The 15461-nt window shown below is 36.5% G+C and overlaps 1 protein-coding gene across 1 annotated transcript in view; it reads left to right on the forward strand.

Moving 5' to 3' along the window:
* Positions 1 to 11534, forward strand: part of LOC130436606 (mucin-2-like) — a gene marked incomplete at its 5' end in the record, with an annotated part of 52367 nt that extends 40833 nt beyond the window's left edge. The window contains 40 exons of the mRNA XM_056767406.1: positions 115 to 215; positions 377 to 440; positions 719 to 873; positions 989 to 1086; positions 1175 to 1236; positions 1414 to 1514; positions 1676 to 1739; positions 2017 to 2171; positions 2287 to 2384; positions 2473 to 2534; positions 2712 to 2812; positions 2974 to 3037; positions 3316 to 3470; positions 3586 to 3683; positions 3772 to 3833; positions 4011 to 4111; positions 4273 to 4336; positions 4441 to 4592; positions 4693 to 4793; positions 4869 to 4927; positions 5084 to 5206; positions 5300 to 5475; positions 5624 to 5745; positions 5864 to 5928; positions 6063 to 6173; positions 6289 to 6461; positions 6549 to 6670; positions 6838 to 6905; positions 7199 to 7302; positions 7495 to 7558; positions 7636 to 7811; positions 7960 to 8081; positions 8200 to 8264; positions 8399 to 8509; positions 8624 to 8796; positions 8887 to 9008; positions 9170 to 9231; positions 10566 to 10669; positions 10762 to 10886; positions 11027 to 11534. Of these exons, the coding sequence (XP_056623384.1) occupies positions 115 to 215; positions 377 to 440; positions 719 to 873; positions 989 to 1086; positions 1175 to 1236; positions 1414 to 1514; positions 1676 to 1739; positions 2017 to 2171; positions 2287 to 2384; positions 2473 to 2534; positions 2712 to 2812; positions 2974 to 3037; positions 3316 to 3470; positions 3586 to 3683; positions 3772 to 3833; positions 4011 to 4111; positions 4273 to 4336; positions 4441 to 4592; positions 4693 to 4793; positions 4869 to 4927; positions 5084 to 5206; positions 5300 to 5475; positions 5624 to 5745; positions 5864 to 5928; positions 6063 to 6173; positions 6289 to 6461; positions 6549 to 6670; positions 6838 to 6905; positions 7199 to 7302; positions 7495 to 7558; positions 7636 to 7811; positions 7960 to 8081; positions 8200 to 8264; positions 8399 to 8509; positions 8624 to 8796; positions 8887 to 9008; positions 9170 to 9231; positions 10566 to 10669; positions 10762 to 10886; positions 11027 to 11122 (4201 nt within the window). The remainder of the gene's footprint in view (positions 1 to 114; positions 216 to 376; positions 441 to 718; positions 874 to 988; positions 1087 to 1174; positions 1237 to 1413; positions 1515 to 1675; positions 1740 to 2016; positions 2172 to 2286; positions 2385 to 2472; positions 2535 to 2711; positions 2813 to 2973; positions 3038 to 3315; positions 3471 to 3585; positions 3684 to 3771; positions 3834 to 4010; positions 4112 to 4272; positions 4337 to 4440; positions 4593 to 4692; positions 4794 to 4868; positions 4928 to 5083; positions 5207 to 5299; positions 5476 to 5623; positions 5746 to 5863; positions 5929 to 6062; positions 6174 to 6288; positions 6462 to 6548; positions 6671 to 6837; positions 6906 to 7198; positions 7303 to 7494; positions 7559 to 7635; positions 7812 to 7959; positions 8082 to 8199; positions 8265 to 8398; positions 8510 to 8623; positions 8797 to 8886; positions 9009 to 9169; positions 9232 to 10565; positions 10670 to 10761; positions 10887 to 11026) is intronic.
* Positions 11535 to 15461: the final 3927 nt, after the last annotated feature.

Here is a 15461-nt window from a genome sequence, read left to right on the forward strand (position 1 = left end):
ATTTTAGGATACTGAAGCAACCAAACTGAAAACATACATTCAACTAAGTGTTAACAAAACTGTTTCATGTTAATCGAAACTTTTTAGAAAAATCTTGTCTGTTTTTTCTTACAGGAGCTCATTGGACCAAATAAATGGCAATATAAATTACACCTTCAAAGAAGGAGATGATATAAAACCAGTCAGCTACTTAAAACTTCTTCAGTCACTTATTGGTATGTCCATTGTAATCTCCAAATGCCTAAATATCTTTAATAAAAAGAAACTTGTGTATCATCAAAAACATTTCAATGTTATTGTTTCCTTCTGAATTTAACCGCAGGATTAGTTTTGATCGAAATGTGTTCAATCTAATCGCTTTTGTCTGAATTTGTAGGACTGACCACTACAACAGTGCCTCCACTGGCAAGTATCTTCCCTGTGACATCGGTACCGCAAAGGTAAGTGTAGATTTTTTCGTACCTGTTATAAAACAGCATATGCTCCTTATGTATGTATTGAAACATGGTAGCTGGTCATGAACTGGTTTAAGCTGGTCCTGAGCAGGAGCTAGTTGCTTAGGACCAGCTTAGAACTAGCACATGACCAGATCTAACCAGCTACCATGCTTCAAAACATACCTAACCAGCATATGCTGTTTCCTCAACAGGGTTTTCTGTAATCATTATTTCAATGGCAAACTATAAAACGTATTTAATAAACATGTTTCCCTTTGCAGATCTGGTTCAGCAGTGGTCACAAGCAGACTAGTGTTCAACTCCTCATCTCCTGTCCCCAGTGAAGATCTGGTGCTCATTGCTGTCACCACTCTGAGAAAAAACAGAGAGTCACAACTCAATGAAACAGTGAAAGTGGGGAATGTCACCTTTGAAAGTAAGTGTCATCATTTTCAAATAAAAAGCATATTTCTACATCATGATACAAATGTTAGGAACAGTGAAGAATATCAAGCTGTGGCACAATCTAAAATAAATATATTTCTACACAGAAATCTCGGACACCTCATATGCTCTCATCATCACATTTTCTCTGAGTAACATCAGCATTCCACAAAACCAAGAACTGCAAAATACAATCAACAATGCGGTAAATATTCTTAATTCATCCAATCAAAGAGTTTTCTCCAAAGCAAATGCTCCCTGGTATTGATAAATGGCTTGATTCTCACTAACAGCTGAACACTCTTCTGAATGAGCCTACAAGTCCGGTTCTTCAACCCAAGACCTCAGACTTCACGTAAGATGACATTTGACTTCTGCCTCGAAATGACATTTGTTCATTAGAGAAATGCAAGAAAACATTTTAGGATACTGAAGCAACCAAACTGAAAACATATATTCAACTAAGTGTTAACAAAACTGTTTCATGTTAATCGAAACTTTTTAGAAAAATCTTGTCTGTTTTTTCTTACAGGAGCTCATTGGACCAAATAAATGGCAATATAAATTACACCTTCAAAGAAGGAGATGATATAAAACCAGTCAGCTACTTAAAACTTCTTCAGTCACTTATGGGTATGTCCATTGTAATCTCCAAATGCCTAAATATCTTTAATAAAAAGAAACTTGTGTATCATCAAAAACATTTCAATGTTATTGTTTCCTTCTGAATTTAACCGCAGGATTAGTTTTGATCAAAATGTGTTCAATCTAATCGCTTTTGTCTGAATTTGTAGGACTGACCACTACAACAGTGCCTCCACTGGCAAGTATCTTCCCTGTGACATCTGTACCGCAAAGGTAAGTGCAGATTTTTTCGTACCTGTTATAAAACAGCATATGCTCCTTATGTATGTATTGAAACATGGTAGCTGGTCATGAACTGGTTTAAGCTGGTCCTGAGCAGGAGCTAGTTGCTTAGGAGCAGCTTAGAACTAGCACATGACCAGATCTAACCAGCTACCATGCTTCAAAACATACCTAACCAGCATATGCTGTTTCCTCAACAGGGTTTTCTGTAATCATTATTTCAATGGCAACTATAAAACGTATTTAATAAACATGTTTCCCTTTGCAGATCTGGTTCAGCAGTGGTCACAAGCAGACTAGTGTTCAACTCCTCATCTCCTGTCCCCAGTGAAGATCTGGTGCTCATTGCTGTCACCACTCTGAGAAAAAACAGAGAGTCACAACTCAATGAAACAGTGAAAGTGGGGAATGTCACCTTTGAAAGTAAGTGTCATCATTTTCAAATAAAAAGCATATTTCTACATCATGATACAAATGTTTGGAACCGTGAAGAATATCAAGCTGTGGCACAATCTAAAATAAATATATTTCTACACAGAAATCTCGGACACCTCATATGCTCTCATCATCACATTTTCTCTGAGTAACATCAGCATTCCACAAAACCAAGAACTGCAAAATACAATCAACAATGCGGTAAATATTCTTAATTCATCCAATCAAAGAGTTTTCTCCAAAGCAAATGCTCCATGGTATTGATAAATGGCTTGATTCTCACTAACAGCTGAACACTCTTCTGAATGAGCCTACAAGTCCGGTTCTTCAACCCAAGACCTCAGACTTCACGTAAGATGACATTTGACTTCTGCCTCGAAATTACATTTGTTCATTAGAGAAATGCAAGAAAACATTTTAGGATACTGAAGCAACCAAACTGAAAACATATATTCAACTAAGTGTTAACAAAACTGTTTCATGTTAATCGAAACTTTTTAGAAAAATCTTGTCTGTTTTTTCTTACAGGAGCTCATTGGACCAAATAAATGGCAATATAAATTACACCTTCAAAGAAGGAGATGATATAAAACCAGTCAGCTACTTAAAACTTCTTCAGTCACTTATGGGTATGTCCATTGTAATCTCCAAATGCCTAAATATCTTTAATAAAAAGAAACTTGTGTATCATCAAAAACATTTCAATGTTATTGTTTCCTTCTGAATTTAACCGCAGGATTAGTTTTGATCGAAATGTGTTCAATCTAATCGCTTTTGTCTGAATTTGTAGGACTGACCACTACAACAGTGCCTCCACTGGCAAGTATCTTCCCTGTGACATCTGTACCGCAAAGGTAAGTGCAGATTTTTTCGTACCTGTTATAAAACAGCATATGCTCCTTATGTATGTATTGAAACATGGTAGCTGGTCATGAACTGGTTTAAGCTGGTCCTGAGCAGGAGCTAGTTGCTTAGGACGAGCTTAGAACTGTCACATGACCAGATCTAACCAGCTACCATGCTTCAAAACATACCTAACCAGCATATGCTGTTTCCTCAACAGGGTTTTCTGTAATCATTATTTCAATGGCAAACTATAAAACGTATTTAATAAACATGTTTCCCTTTGCAGATCTGGTTCAGCAGTGGTCACAAGCAGACTAGTGTTCAACTCCTCATCTCCTGTCCCCAGTGAAGATCTGGTGCTCATTGCTGTCACCACTCTGAGAAAAAACAGAGAGTCACAACTCAATGAAACAGTGAAAGTGGGGAATGTCACCTTTGAAAGTAAGTGTCATCATTTTCAAATAAAAAGCATATTTCTACATCATGATACAAATGTTAGGAACAGTGAAGAATATCAAGCTGTGGCACAATCTAAAATAAATATATTTCTACACAGAAATCTCGGACACCTCATATGCTCTCATCATCACATTTTCTCTGAGTAACATCAGCATTCCACAAAACCAAGAACTGCAAAATACAATCAACAATGCGGTAAATATTCTTAATTCATCCAATCAAAGAGTTTTCTCCAAAGCAAATGCTCCCTGGTATTGATAAATGGCTTGATTCTCACTAACAGCTGAACACTCTTCTGAATGAGCCTACAAGTCCGGTTCTTCAACCCAAGACCTCAGACTTCACGTAAGATGACATTTGACTTCTGCCTCGAAATTACATTTGTTCATTAGAGAAATGCAAGAAAACATTTTAGGATACTGAAGCAACCAAACTGAAAACATACATTCAACTAAGTGTTAACAAAACTGTTTCATGTTAATCGAAACTTTTTAGAAAATTCTTGTCTGTTTTTTTTTACAGGAGCTTATTGGACCAAATAAATGGCAATATAAATTACACCTTCAAAGAAGGAGATGATATAAAACCAGTCAGCTACTTAAAACTTCTTCAGTCACTTATGGGTATGTCCATTGTAATCTCCAAATGCCTAAATATGTTTAATAAAAAGAAACTTGTGTATCATCAAAAACATTTCAATGTTATTGTTTCCTTCTGAATTTAACTGCAGGATTTGTTTTGATCAAAATGTGTTCAATCTAATCGCTTTTGTCTGAATTTGTAGGACTGACCACTACAACAGTGCCTCCACTGGCAAGCATCTTCCCTGTGACATCTGTACCGGAATCGTAAGTATTGATTTTTTATTTTGCAGAACTGACTGTCAGTCAAGAAGTGATTATGTTAATCCAAACTCATAACGTGTATTAAACAAACATGTTGTCCTTTGCAGATCTGGTTTAGCAGAGGTGACAAGCAGACTAGTGTTTGACTCATCTCCAGTCCCCAGTAAAGAACTGGTGCTCAGTGCTGTCAACAGTCTCAGAAACTCTAGAGAGTCAAAACTTGATAAATCAGTGGAGCTAAAGAACGTGAGCTATGAAAGTAAGTATTAGGGTTTTACTTTCAAAGATTTTCATACTATGTAATTACACTTTAAATTTTCATTAATGACAAAATGCAAATGAACAATTCTGTGCTTCAGAAATCTCAGACACCTCCTATGCGGTCATCTTTAAATTTAGTCTGACTAACGTCAGCATGTCTGACCCTGTCAAGGAAGTGCTGAATATAACCAACTCGGCGGTAAGCATTTATAACAAGTCCAAAGAAATGAAATAACAATAGATTTGGTGAATAATTTGATTGTTTTGCCTACAGCTCAACACTCTACTGAATGAGCCTGAAATACCCTTCGATGCCCCACTCATCAATTTCACGTAAGTTTCAAACTTTTAAATCTAATCATCATTATTCTCATTATGTTCATAATACATGGTATACATGTTTTTACATTTACAATAAGCAGACGCTTTTATCCTTTTTCATGTGTCTATGCCAAACAAGTCAAGGTTTCAACATCTTTTTTTTATTAGTAGGAAAAACGGGAAGCAGATTGAGGTTCATATGGACCGTGTCTTCAATGATGCATATAAAATAAAACCTGTCAGTTTCTTAAAAGAACTTGAGTCACAAAAGCTATCTCAGAACAAACTTATGTGAGAGCAAAAATAAATAATTTATATTCTTTTATACTAAATTATATTTTGATTCTCTTTCTACATTACTTATATGTTACTTGCTTTTTTCAGAGAAGGGAAGGCGGTCATTCACATTCGCATTCTGGTTGAACCGCTGGGCCCCATACCCAGTGAAAACGCTATTCGGGAGGTGATTTCTTCGCTGGATTCACGTTTTACAACTAATCAGAAAGGGAAATCGGAAAAGCTTGGTGAACCTGTCAGCTTTCAGAACGTGACCTTTCAGAGTAGGTCTTTCTCTTATCTTAGAAGTTTATTTTGTTCTAAATATATAATTTAATTTACAAACAAGGTACTTTCCAAAAGTATTTTTGCATGTGGCACCACCTCTGTATAACTTGTCTAACCAATATTGTTACATGTTTTCATATTAAGAAATTTCTGATAAGTCATATGCCCTCGACTTTGGATTTGAGATCAACAACGTCTCAATGGCAGAGAACAAAGGAAACAGGAATAGCACCTACAAATTTATACAAGACGCTATAAATAAATTGGTGGGTTTAAAGTAGTTTAATTTTAGAGCATTTTGTGATATGATTTCTACTTAAATACCTTTGTCATAAGTAAAGTAATACATCAACTAATCTCTTTATCTATTTCTTAACTCTTCAGCTAAATGAGATGCTCCATGAAAACCCATCAGCTGATAAGATCAATTTTGATGATGCCAATTTCACGTTAGTAAATTTCGATTTTTCTTTTTGATTTTGTAAATGGATTTTTTTGTAATGTTACGGTTTGGAGAAAACAGGCTCAGATCATGCCTCACCAGTTCTCTTATACATCATTGTGTATTTTAATCTTACCCCAGGAATGGCATAGCTGAGGTCAGGGCAGATGTGGTTTATAACGTCTCAAAAAGCAAAATCAAGGCTCCCAGTAAATTTCTCCGCGAGCTTTTTAAAGACACAACTCCTAACAGGTAAGTGCAATAGGTTTAATATAGGCAATGATATTTATAGGAAAATATGATACATAATGGAAAGTTTCTGATTATGTTCTCTCTGAATAATCTTTTGGTTTGCCCCCTTTTTCAGACTTGGAACAGCAATTATTGTCATTCGCCTTGTGTTTATAACGCAAGGCCCCTTACCAACCAAGAATGCTGTTCTACAGGCAGCCAACAAACTGCTAGACTCAGGCATCAGAACCAAAAGAGAAGTGCCAACACTCAATGACCCTGTGAGCAATGTGAATGTCACCTATACAGGTACGTTTGCTTCTCCAGGAAACAATAACTCCACAATGAATTGAAAAGATGTATCCATTCACTGACAAATATGTGCTTTTTTTCAAGAACTCTCTAACAACTCGTATGCCCTCGATTTTGGATTTGAAATCAGCGATGTTAATATGTCTGAGAAAATTGTACTCAGGGACAGCACACATAACCTCGTCCAGGATTCTATTAATAAACTGGTGAGTCCTTGACTATTCAAAACTGTTGTAGTGTATGCAATGCTGTGAAATTGTAATTTCAATAAGAAACTGCCTTGCTAGAATTAAATGAAACTCAACATGCAAAATATTACTTGCATTATATTTATTATAAATAATTAACTGTATTTTTCTGCCAATTTCTTCAGCTGAACCGAATCTTAAACAACCAAACAACCCCTCTTCCTACATTTATTTTACCAAAGACCAATTTCACGTAAGTTTTGATTAACTACTTTTTTACTTTTAAGTCACTTGTGTAGACTACGTGATATGCAGGCTTACGCCGTATACCCACAAGAAAAGTCAAGAATTTGCATTTTCCTGAAAGGAAAAAAACACTGTTTATTCATCCAAAAAACAAAACTACACCACTGCTTTAAGTACAGCAGAAATATGTTGTTCAAGGCCAGGAGATTGGTTAAGTGAGATGTGACTCTATCATGTAATACTTTAATATTCACTTTAAAGATTTCCAATGTTCATTGTGCATTTTTAATTCCACCCCAGGGGCAATGACACTGTGATTAGGGCAGATGTTGTGTATATTTTCAAAGATGATGACATCACGTCTCCCAGTCTTTTCCTCAAAGAAATTCTCAATGTTAATAATGGTATGTTGTTCTCTTTTAAATTTCAATTTAAATAGCTCTTTAGTTTTTCCTTTCTTAACATTGTTTCCCTTTTTTCCTAATACATTTGTTTAAAGACAAAACCACCGCTGATTTTTTTTTAAAGTGCAACAGAACCACAGTTTGTTTTGGTCAAAATGTATTCAATCGTATTGCTTCTGTCTGACTCTGTAGGATTGACCATTACAACGGTGCCTCCACAGGCAACCAGGTTCCCTGTGACATCTGTACCAGAAATGTAAGTGCATATAATTTATATTATTTTAGATTTTGATTCTCTTTCTACATTACTTATCTGTTACTTGCTTTCTTCAGAAAGGGGAAGGCGGTCATTCGCATTCGCATTCTGGTTGAAACGCTGGGCCCCATACCCAGTGAAAACGCTATTCAGGAGGTGATTTCTTCGCTGGATTCACGTTTTACAACTAATCAGAAAGGGAAATCGGAAAAGCTTGGTGAACCTGTCAGCTTTCAGAACGTGACCTTTCAGAGTAGGTCTTTCTCTTATCTTAGAAGTTTATTTTGTTCTAAATATATAATTTAATTTACAAACAAGGTACTTTCCAAAAGTATTTTTGCATGTGGAACCACCTCTGTAAAACTTGTCTAACCAATATTGTTACATGTTTTCATATTAAGAAATTTCTGATAAGTCATATGCCCTCGACTTTGGATTTGAGATCAACAACGTCTCAATGGCAGAGAACAAAGGAAACAGGAAAAGCACCTACAAATTTATACAAGACGCCATAAATAAATTGGTGGGTTTAAAGTAGTTTAATTTTAGAGCATTTTGTGATATGATTTCTAGTTTAATAACTTTATCATAAGTAAAGTAATACATCAACAAATCTCTTTATCTATTTCTTAACTCTTCAGCTAAATGAGATGCTCCATGAAAACCCATCAGCTGATAAGATCAATTTTGATGATGCCAATTTCACGTTAGTAAATTCCGAATTTTCTTTTTGATTTTGTAAATGGAATTTTTTGTAATGTTACGGTTTGGAGAAAACAGGCTCAGATCATGCCTCACCAGTTCTCTTATACATCATTGTGTATTTTAATCTTACCCTAGGAATGGCATAGCTGAGGTCACGGCAGATGTGGTTTATAGCGTTTCAAAAAGCAACATCACGGCTCCCACTAAATTTCTCCTCAAACTTTTTGAAGGGACAACTCCGAGCAGGTAAGTGCAAAAGTTTAATATAGGCAATGAACTTTAGGGGAAAATATGATGCTTAAAAGACAGATTCTGATAATTTTCTCTCTGAATAATCTTTTGGTTTGCCCCCTTTTTCAGACTTGGAACAGTAATCATTGTCATTAAGCTTGTGTTTAAAACGCGAGGCCCCGTACCAACCGAGAGTGCTGTTCTAAAGATAGCCAACTCTCTGCTAGACTCACGCCTCAGAACCAAAAGAGAAGTGACAAAACTCAATGACCCTGTGAGCAATGTGAATGTCACCTATACAAGTACGTTTGCTTCTCCAGGAAACCATAACTCCACAATGAATTGAAAAGATGTATCCATTCACTAATGACCAATATGTGTTTTTTTTCAAGAACTTTCTAACAACTCATATGCCATCAATTTTGGATTTGAAATCATCAATGTTAATATGTCTGAGAGACTTGTACTCAGGAACAGCACATATGATTTAATCCAGGCCTCTATTAATAAACTGGTGAGTCTGTGGTAAATCAACAATGTTGTAGTATATACAATGCTGTGAAATTATAATTTCAATAAGAAACTGCCTTGCTAAAATTAAATGATACGTAACACGCAAAATATAACTTGCATTATATGTATTTCATAACTGTATTTTTCTGCCAATTTGTTCAGCTGAACCAGATCTTAAACGACCCAAACGCCACACCATTTGTGTTCGATAGGGCCAAATTCAGGTAAGTTGTTTTTTACTTCTTTTTACTTTAAGTCCATGGTGTAGTCTACGTGATAGGCAGGTTTACGCCGTATACCCACAAGAAGAGGTCAAGAATTTCCATATACCCACAAAACAAAAGCATGAGGATACGTTCTTTTTTGTCTGAAAGTGAAATGCACTGACTTTTGGGCCTCTGGTGGAGCTAGGAGATATGAATCAAAATGAGATAATGAAAGGCAGGCATTTAAACTACACTATTTCAGTGTTTTTCGTAAGCCTGCCCCTGAAGCTACTGACACTTCAGAGTATGTCACAGCAGGTGTTACAGAAAATTAGCCTGACGAGGCTCATGCTAGGCTAAACGCTGGGTGCCCCTCTGTCATGATGGTGTTCTAGGGTCACGATAGCGTTTCTCTGTTCGCAGGTCTATTGTACTTTTTTCTTTTGCTCATCTCCTGCCCCACTTTTAAAACCCCTGCATATCCTTGAATAAAATGAGCCTATTCATTTTCATTAACGTAACGAGGGGATTGTTGGCATATTAAATTGTATCATATTAAACTTCACCTACTTTTGTTTGTGTGGTGAATCAATACATGAAGGAGGAAGGGAGAGAAATCTGTGTGCGTATATACTACAATGTTCATAATTGTTTTATGCGAATAATTTTCCTGTGGCTCAGTGGTTAGAGCATGACACTAGCAATACCAAGGTAATGGGTTTGGTTCCAGTGGATTGCACATAGTCAGAAACAAATATATTATACAATGCAATGTAAGTCGCTTTGGATAAAAGTGTCTGCCAAATCCATAAATGTAAATGTTTTAATTATGAACGATGAGAACGACTGGCCATCCAGACAGTCAGGCTAGAAACACTGCCAGCAGTCAAAACACTCGGAGCTTGATAAAACGGCACAAATGTATTGTTAATTATCAGTATCAATAATAGACTGGGTCACGCTTTTGAGTGCAAGTTGCGGCTGTTAAAACTAGACTAAAATCTAGTTATTAGTGCCAAGAATCAGAGTTTGATTTTAACCGTTTATTTCAATATGATTTACATCAGGTCTTTTGACATGATATTAAACAAAATCAAACTAATTCAAGATATTAAGATTAATACTATTACCATCACAGGAAATTCTTTACATCAACTTTGTTTCCCTGCTGAAAAAAACACTCTACACATGTACATGGGAATCAATACAGCATTATACTGTTATAATAATAATGCCCAATGTTTTGTAATAGAAAAACGAACGGTTCATAATGTTGTTTGAATGGAATCCACTACAATTCATATGAAAATTCACTTTCCAATGCTCATTGTGCATTTTTATTTCCACCCCAGGGGCAATACCAGTGTGATTTTAGCAGATGTTGAGTATGTTTTCTCAGAAAATGATTTCAAGTTTCCCAGTCCTTTCCTCTTCGAACTTACCTATGTTAATTCGGGTATGTTGTTCTCTTTTAAATTTCAATTTATTAGCTCTTAAGTTTTCCTTTTCTTAACATTGTTTCCCTTTTCCTAAAACATTTGTTAATAGGTACTACCACCGCTGCACCTACAACCACGATCTTTCCCAGCACCACTAGTCCGACTTGGATCGTGGCTATAATCGTACCCTGTGCCATTGCCATCATGCTTATACCTTGCTGGATTCTACTTTGCGTAAGTATTATGATGACTGAATTTAAAATATGTATTGAAATGTTTGGAGATGATTCTTATTTTTTAGGGGGCTTAAAACTGTTTTTACTGTTCACGAGAATGAAAATGATTGTTCAATGCTCTCTCTCCCTCTCACACAGTGTTTGCTGTGTGGTTGCTGTGCACGATTAAGACAACGCTGGCACAGAAGACGGTCATACAACGTGCAGTACACCACTCGAAACAGCATCTTCTAATGAACTTTAATGACAAAAAAAAAACAGCAACCCAAGCAACTCTAAAGCACAACTTCAGCACACTCAGAAAAATGATTTCTCTGTTTCTAATTAAAAATGTATCAATGATTAATTTATGGTAATATTGTACTTGGTAATGATTATGGTAACTTAGAGCTTTTATAATACTATTTATTTTCTTCCTGTATTGCTGGACAGACAGGAGCTGCACAAAATTGTAATGAAAGTGATTTATTTTTCTCAACTGTATTATGTAATGAAAATATTATTTATTTATACCTGTGCAATGTTTACAATAATGCTGATTTTTTTCCTCCAATTATTAATTTATTCAATGTTACACATTTCAGTATAATGGGCAAATGGGACAAAATTACATTTATTTATCAAATTAAACTTATAATGCACTTTATATCTGTGACCCAAAATTCTTGTGTGATACAAAACCAAAAATACAAAACAGTGTTTAGTGATTACAAAAAAAACTGTACAGAAAGTGTACAAAACTTCTCCATATTAGATGTGAGATGGAGTTATGACTGTCAAAGGATCCAGTGAAGTTACTAGGTTTATTGACATGGTTTTAGAATAAATTTAATTGATATTTGCAATACCCACCGACAGACATGAAGGACACTTTAAAAATGGTGGTTCAGGATGCCACAATTTTTTTTACTGGTTCCACAAAGAACCTTTCACATCTAAAGTAACCTTCGTTTTCACAAAAGGTCTCTTGTTGTGAAAAGAGTTTGTTAAGATGATAAAAACAAAAACTTATTACGTTACTATAGAAACATATTTGAGTAAATGGTTAAGGAACAAAAAGTAGTGCATATGGCATCGCTGTCAAATGATTTAGTTTAATGTGCTATGAAAAGAATTGAGCATGTATATGTTTCTGCCCAACACAGACAGGCAACGGACACAGCATTTCAAATACAATCGGTTTCCTTACTTTAAGACTTTAATGGAAATGTTTTTTAATTATTTAGTATTTTATACATAGTCAGTACAGACGTTGGCAAAAACGTTGCTACCCTTGGTAAATATTATCAACAAAGGCTGTGAAAATATATCTGCAACGTTTCTACTTTTGATCTTTTATTAAAAAGTCTAATACCCCTAGAAATTCTTATGAGTAAAATATCTCTCAAGTATATTCTCATTGATATTGACAATTTCTTAGCACACCAAGGTGACTAGAAACACAATGTTGTCCAGTCATGACTTCTTATTGCACAAGAGAATACATTTTCAACAACACAATTTTCCCAAATACCCTTGATTATTCATCACATGGGTGAACCAAACAATATTGCTCTGATGTTCAACAAAAGATTGTTGAGATACACAAAATAGAAATTAGCTTTAAGGAAATAGTTAAAACCAGAAAAATTCCCATTTCCAACATCAGGGCAATTGTCAAGAAATTTTTATTGATGGAAGTAGCCTGAAATCTGTCTGAAACAGGATGTGTGAGTGTCTATATTGTCCTAAACCACAGCAAGGAGAATAATTTGATAGGTCAAAGACTTTTCAAGGAATATAGATGAGGAATTGTAGAATTAAGTTGTATTGTGGGGTCAAAAAAATAAATAAAGGAAAACCTCTGGGTTATGTATGTACCCTCTTTTCCCTGATGGAGGGATTGACACTTTGTTTTGAACTGACGTTTGACTTGAGAACCTATAATATTCTGTGTAGTGACTGGATCAGTGTGAGAAAAGCCATTCAACCTCTCACTCCCTTTTGTCTTGGTTTCAAGATAACATCTTCAAAGACCACAGCAAACCTGGGTCCAAGGGGTCTGGTTTTACATTTTGAACTATCACCGAGAAGTGTGAAAACCATTTGGTTCCTCTGTAGGATATTTAGCACTCCTTAGCTTCAAAGCATTGTTGAAAGGTCTCTGCCTCATCTCTTACTCAACATCTGAGGCTAACCAGAGAAACTTCTCTGACAATCGGAACTTATGTGCTTAAAATGTCCTTTCATATAAATGTAACTAAATGTCTGGTTATATGTTGGTGCTCATGCTATCTTAAATAGTCTGTAACTCTTAGATATACATGTTTAATTCAGGCGTGGTTTGTATTCATACATCCTAAAGAATCATAACTTGATAAACTTCAAACCTGTCCATTTTTGATATCCAAATGTTTCTCTTTACTATTCCTCATTGTTGATAAATATTGTGTGACCATAGAACACATTACCATCATTATGTTATAATTTGGACTGGTATCTTGTAAAGTTACTTACAGGTCATAAGATGGAAATTAGCTGTGAGTGAACAAAGAATCTCTTCCCCCACTCAACTTTGATTGGCCGACTCAAACTCTGAGGGCATGCCCTTCATGAAGTTAAATGTCGACCAGGACACAGTTCTCCCACTTCTCTTTTGCCCTCTTCCTGAATCAGTCGCATCGTTGGACCTTTCCTCTCAACTCCCCCTTTCGGGGAGGAGGTGAGGTAATTCTTCCCTAACTGGAGAAGGAACAATGGACTCACACCTCGACGAGCCATGCGGCCAGTCATGAGGGCCGAGGCCCGCGAGTTTTAACAAGGCACGCAACTTCCAGCAGGACCGCATTCTGAAATCATCTGAACATTTCCATCACTCCAAGCGCATATGAGTACATCCAGCACAGAGCTTTGCAAGTATTCCGTTTCTATAGAATAGCTGTTTTAAGTCATGTGCCTCTGTGTTAAAGATGATTTTAATGATGTTCAGAAATCGTTACCATGCCCTCTGCCTCTCTCTCTCATTCTCTCTCATTCTCACTCTCTCTCTCTGCGCTACCTAGCGCATGTGCGTTTTTGTTTGATGTATTTGTTTGTCGTCATTATGTTTACCATGTAGAGAAGAGTTTAATAAAAACCCATAAAGGCATTTGTGATTGGTTCTCTGTGTTCACGCTCACAAACTTGGTCAATTAAACTGTGTTTCGATCCATGCTACCTCTTTTCTTAATTCTGTTTGGTAAAGTCACGTTACTTACGGTCATGAGATGACGTTAGTGTATAAATCATTGATGCATTTGCTGGACGAATAAATATAGAATTTTTATCACTATACTGCTAATCAGAATTGTAACATATGTATGTGTAATGACGATTATTATACGTAATTTCCTTTGAGCTAAACTAATTCCTTGACTGAAATTGTTGTTTTAAATAACTAATTTCATGGCTGTGATCTTGATAGATCTGGTGGAGAATCATTTGGTGAGTTAAACTCATCCTTATTATAACATGCAGCTAAAATCGCTACATCTGTCTAGTTTTGAAAAGGCCAATGAAATTGATGAATGAAATTTGCATGCCAGACTCCGTCCTGATATCCGAGTAAAAGAGAAACAGCGTTCTGCATTCATTCACCTTTTGTGGTGAAGAGCCTGAGAGCTTCTCTTGACTGCTGTAGCAGGCTGCAAGCGCTGTGTTATGAAGGACACAATGTCAAGTTCCCTCCATCAGAGAACAGAGGTTACATACGTAATCGAGACGTTTCCTTTATGTCAGTCTCTCAATTTTGTGTTGAGCCGACAGATGGGGATTCCTACTGAAAACGTTACAGGATTTGGTTCCCCACTTAACGCCCTTGTGTTTGCTGACCTGTGGTGGTTTGTTTTGTATTATCCTCTTGTCGTGTTACTCCCAGAAAGTCTAGTTTTGTCAAGATTCCTGTTTTACTTTATCTCCTGTTCAATTAAGTTATCTGTTATTTTTTTCTTTTTAGTTCTGCCCCCTCGTGGAAAGTTTTTGGTTTGGATTTTGAAAAAGTATTTAGGTGTTTTGTTTGTATACTTAAATACGTTTTTGTTTTGCAACCATTTATTTTTATCTGGGTTCAACACACAACCCTGTGAGTATAAAAAGCACTTTCACAACATATTTTCTTGGACGTCTGTTTAAAGCTGCTAAAGCTGGATGGAGCTTTTTTCGACACCTGTCTGCACTATTTATCGAGTCAGTCATCGAGATAGTTGAGGATATGCATGTCCTGCTCGCTCAGGGGAGCGAGAGCAGCCTCCACGACCTTGGTAAAGGCATGGGTAGACAGGGCCAGACCCAAGGGCAGGACCTTGTACTGGTAGGGTGGCGACCTCCGGCCAAAGAATGGGAGCATGCTGGGCTCGCACTGAGGTGAACAGAATGCCCTGAAATTTCGGCGGGTGCCTGGCAAACTGGAGCGCGATGCCGAGACGGATCGCCCTCACTAGCCACTGCACCGCTAGCGGATTCAGCTTCACACTAGAGTTCGACGCAGGGGCAGCAGGCCATGGACGGGGCAGAGGATTAAAAGACGAAGAGCTAAAGATAGGACTGTGCCACCAGC

The sequence above is a fragment of the Triplophysa dalaica genome, chromosome 2 (assembly GCF_015846415.1).
Source record: "Triplophysa dalaica isolate WHDGS20190420 chromosome 2, ASM1584641v1, whole genome shotgun sequence".
NCBI classification, from domain to species: Eukaryota; Metazoa; Chordata; class Actinopteri; order Cypriniformes; family Nemacheilidae; genus Triplophysa; species Triplophysa dalaica.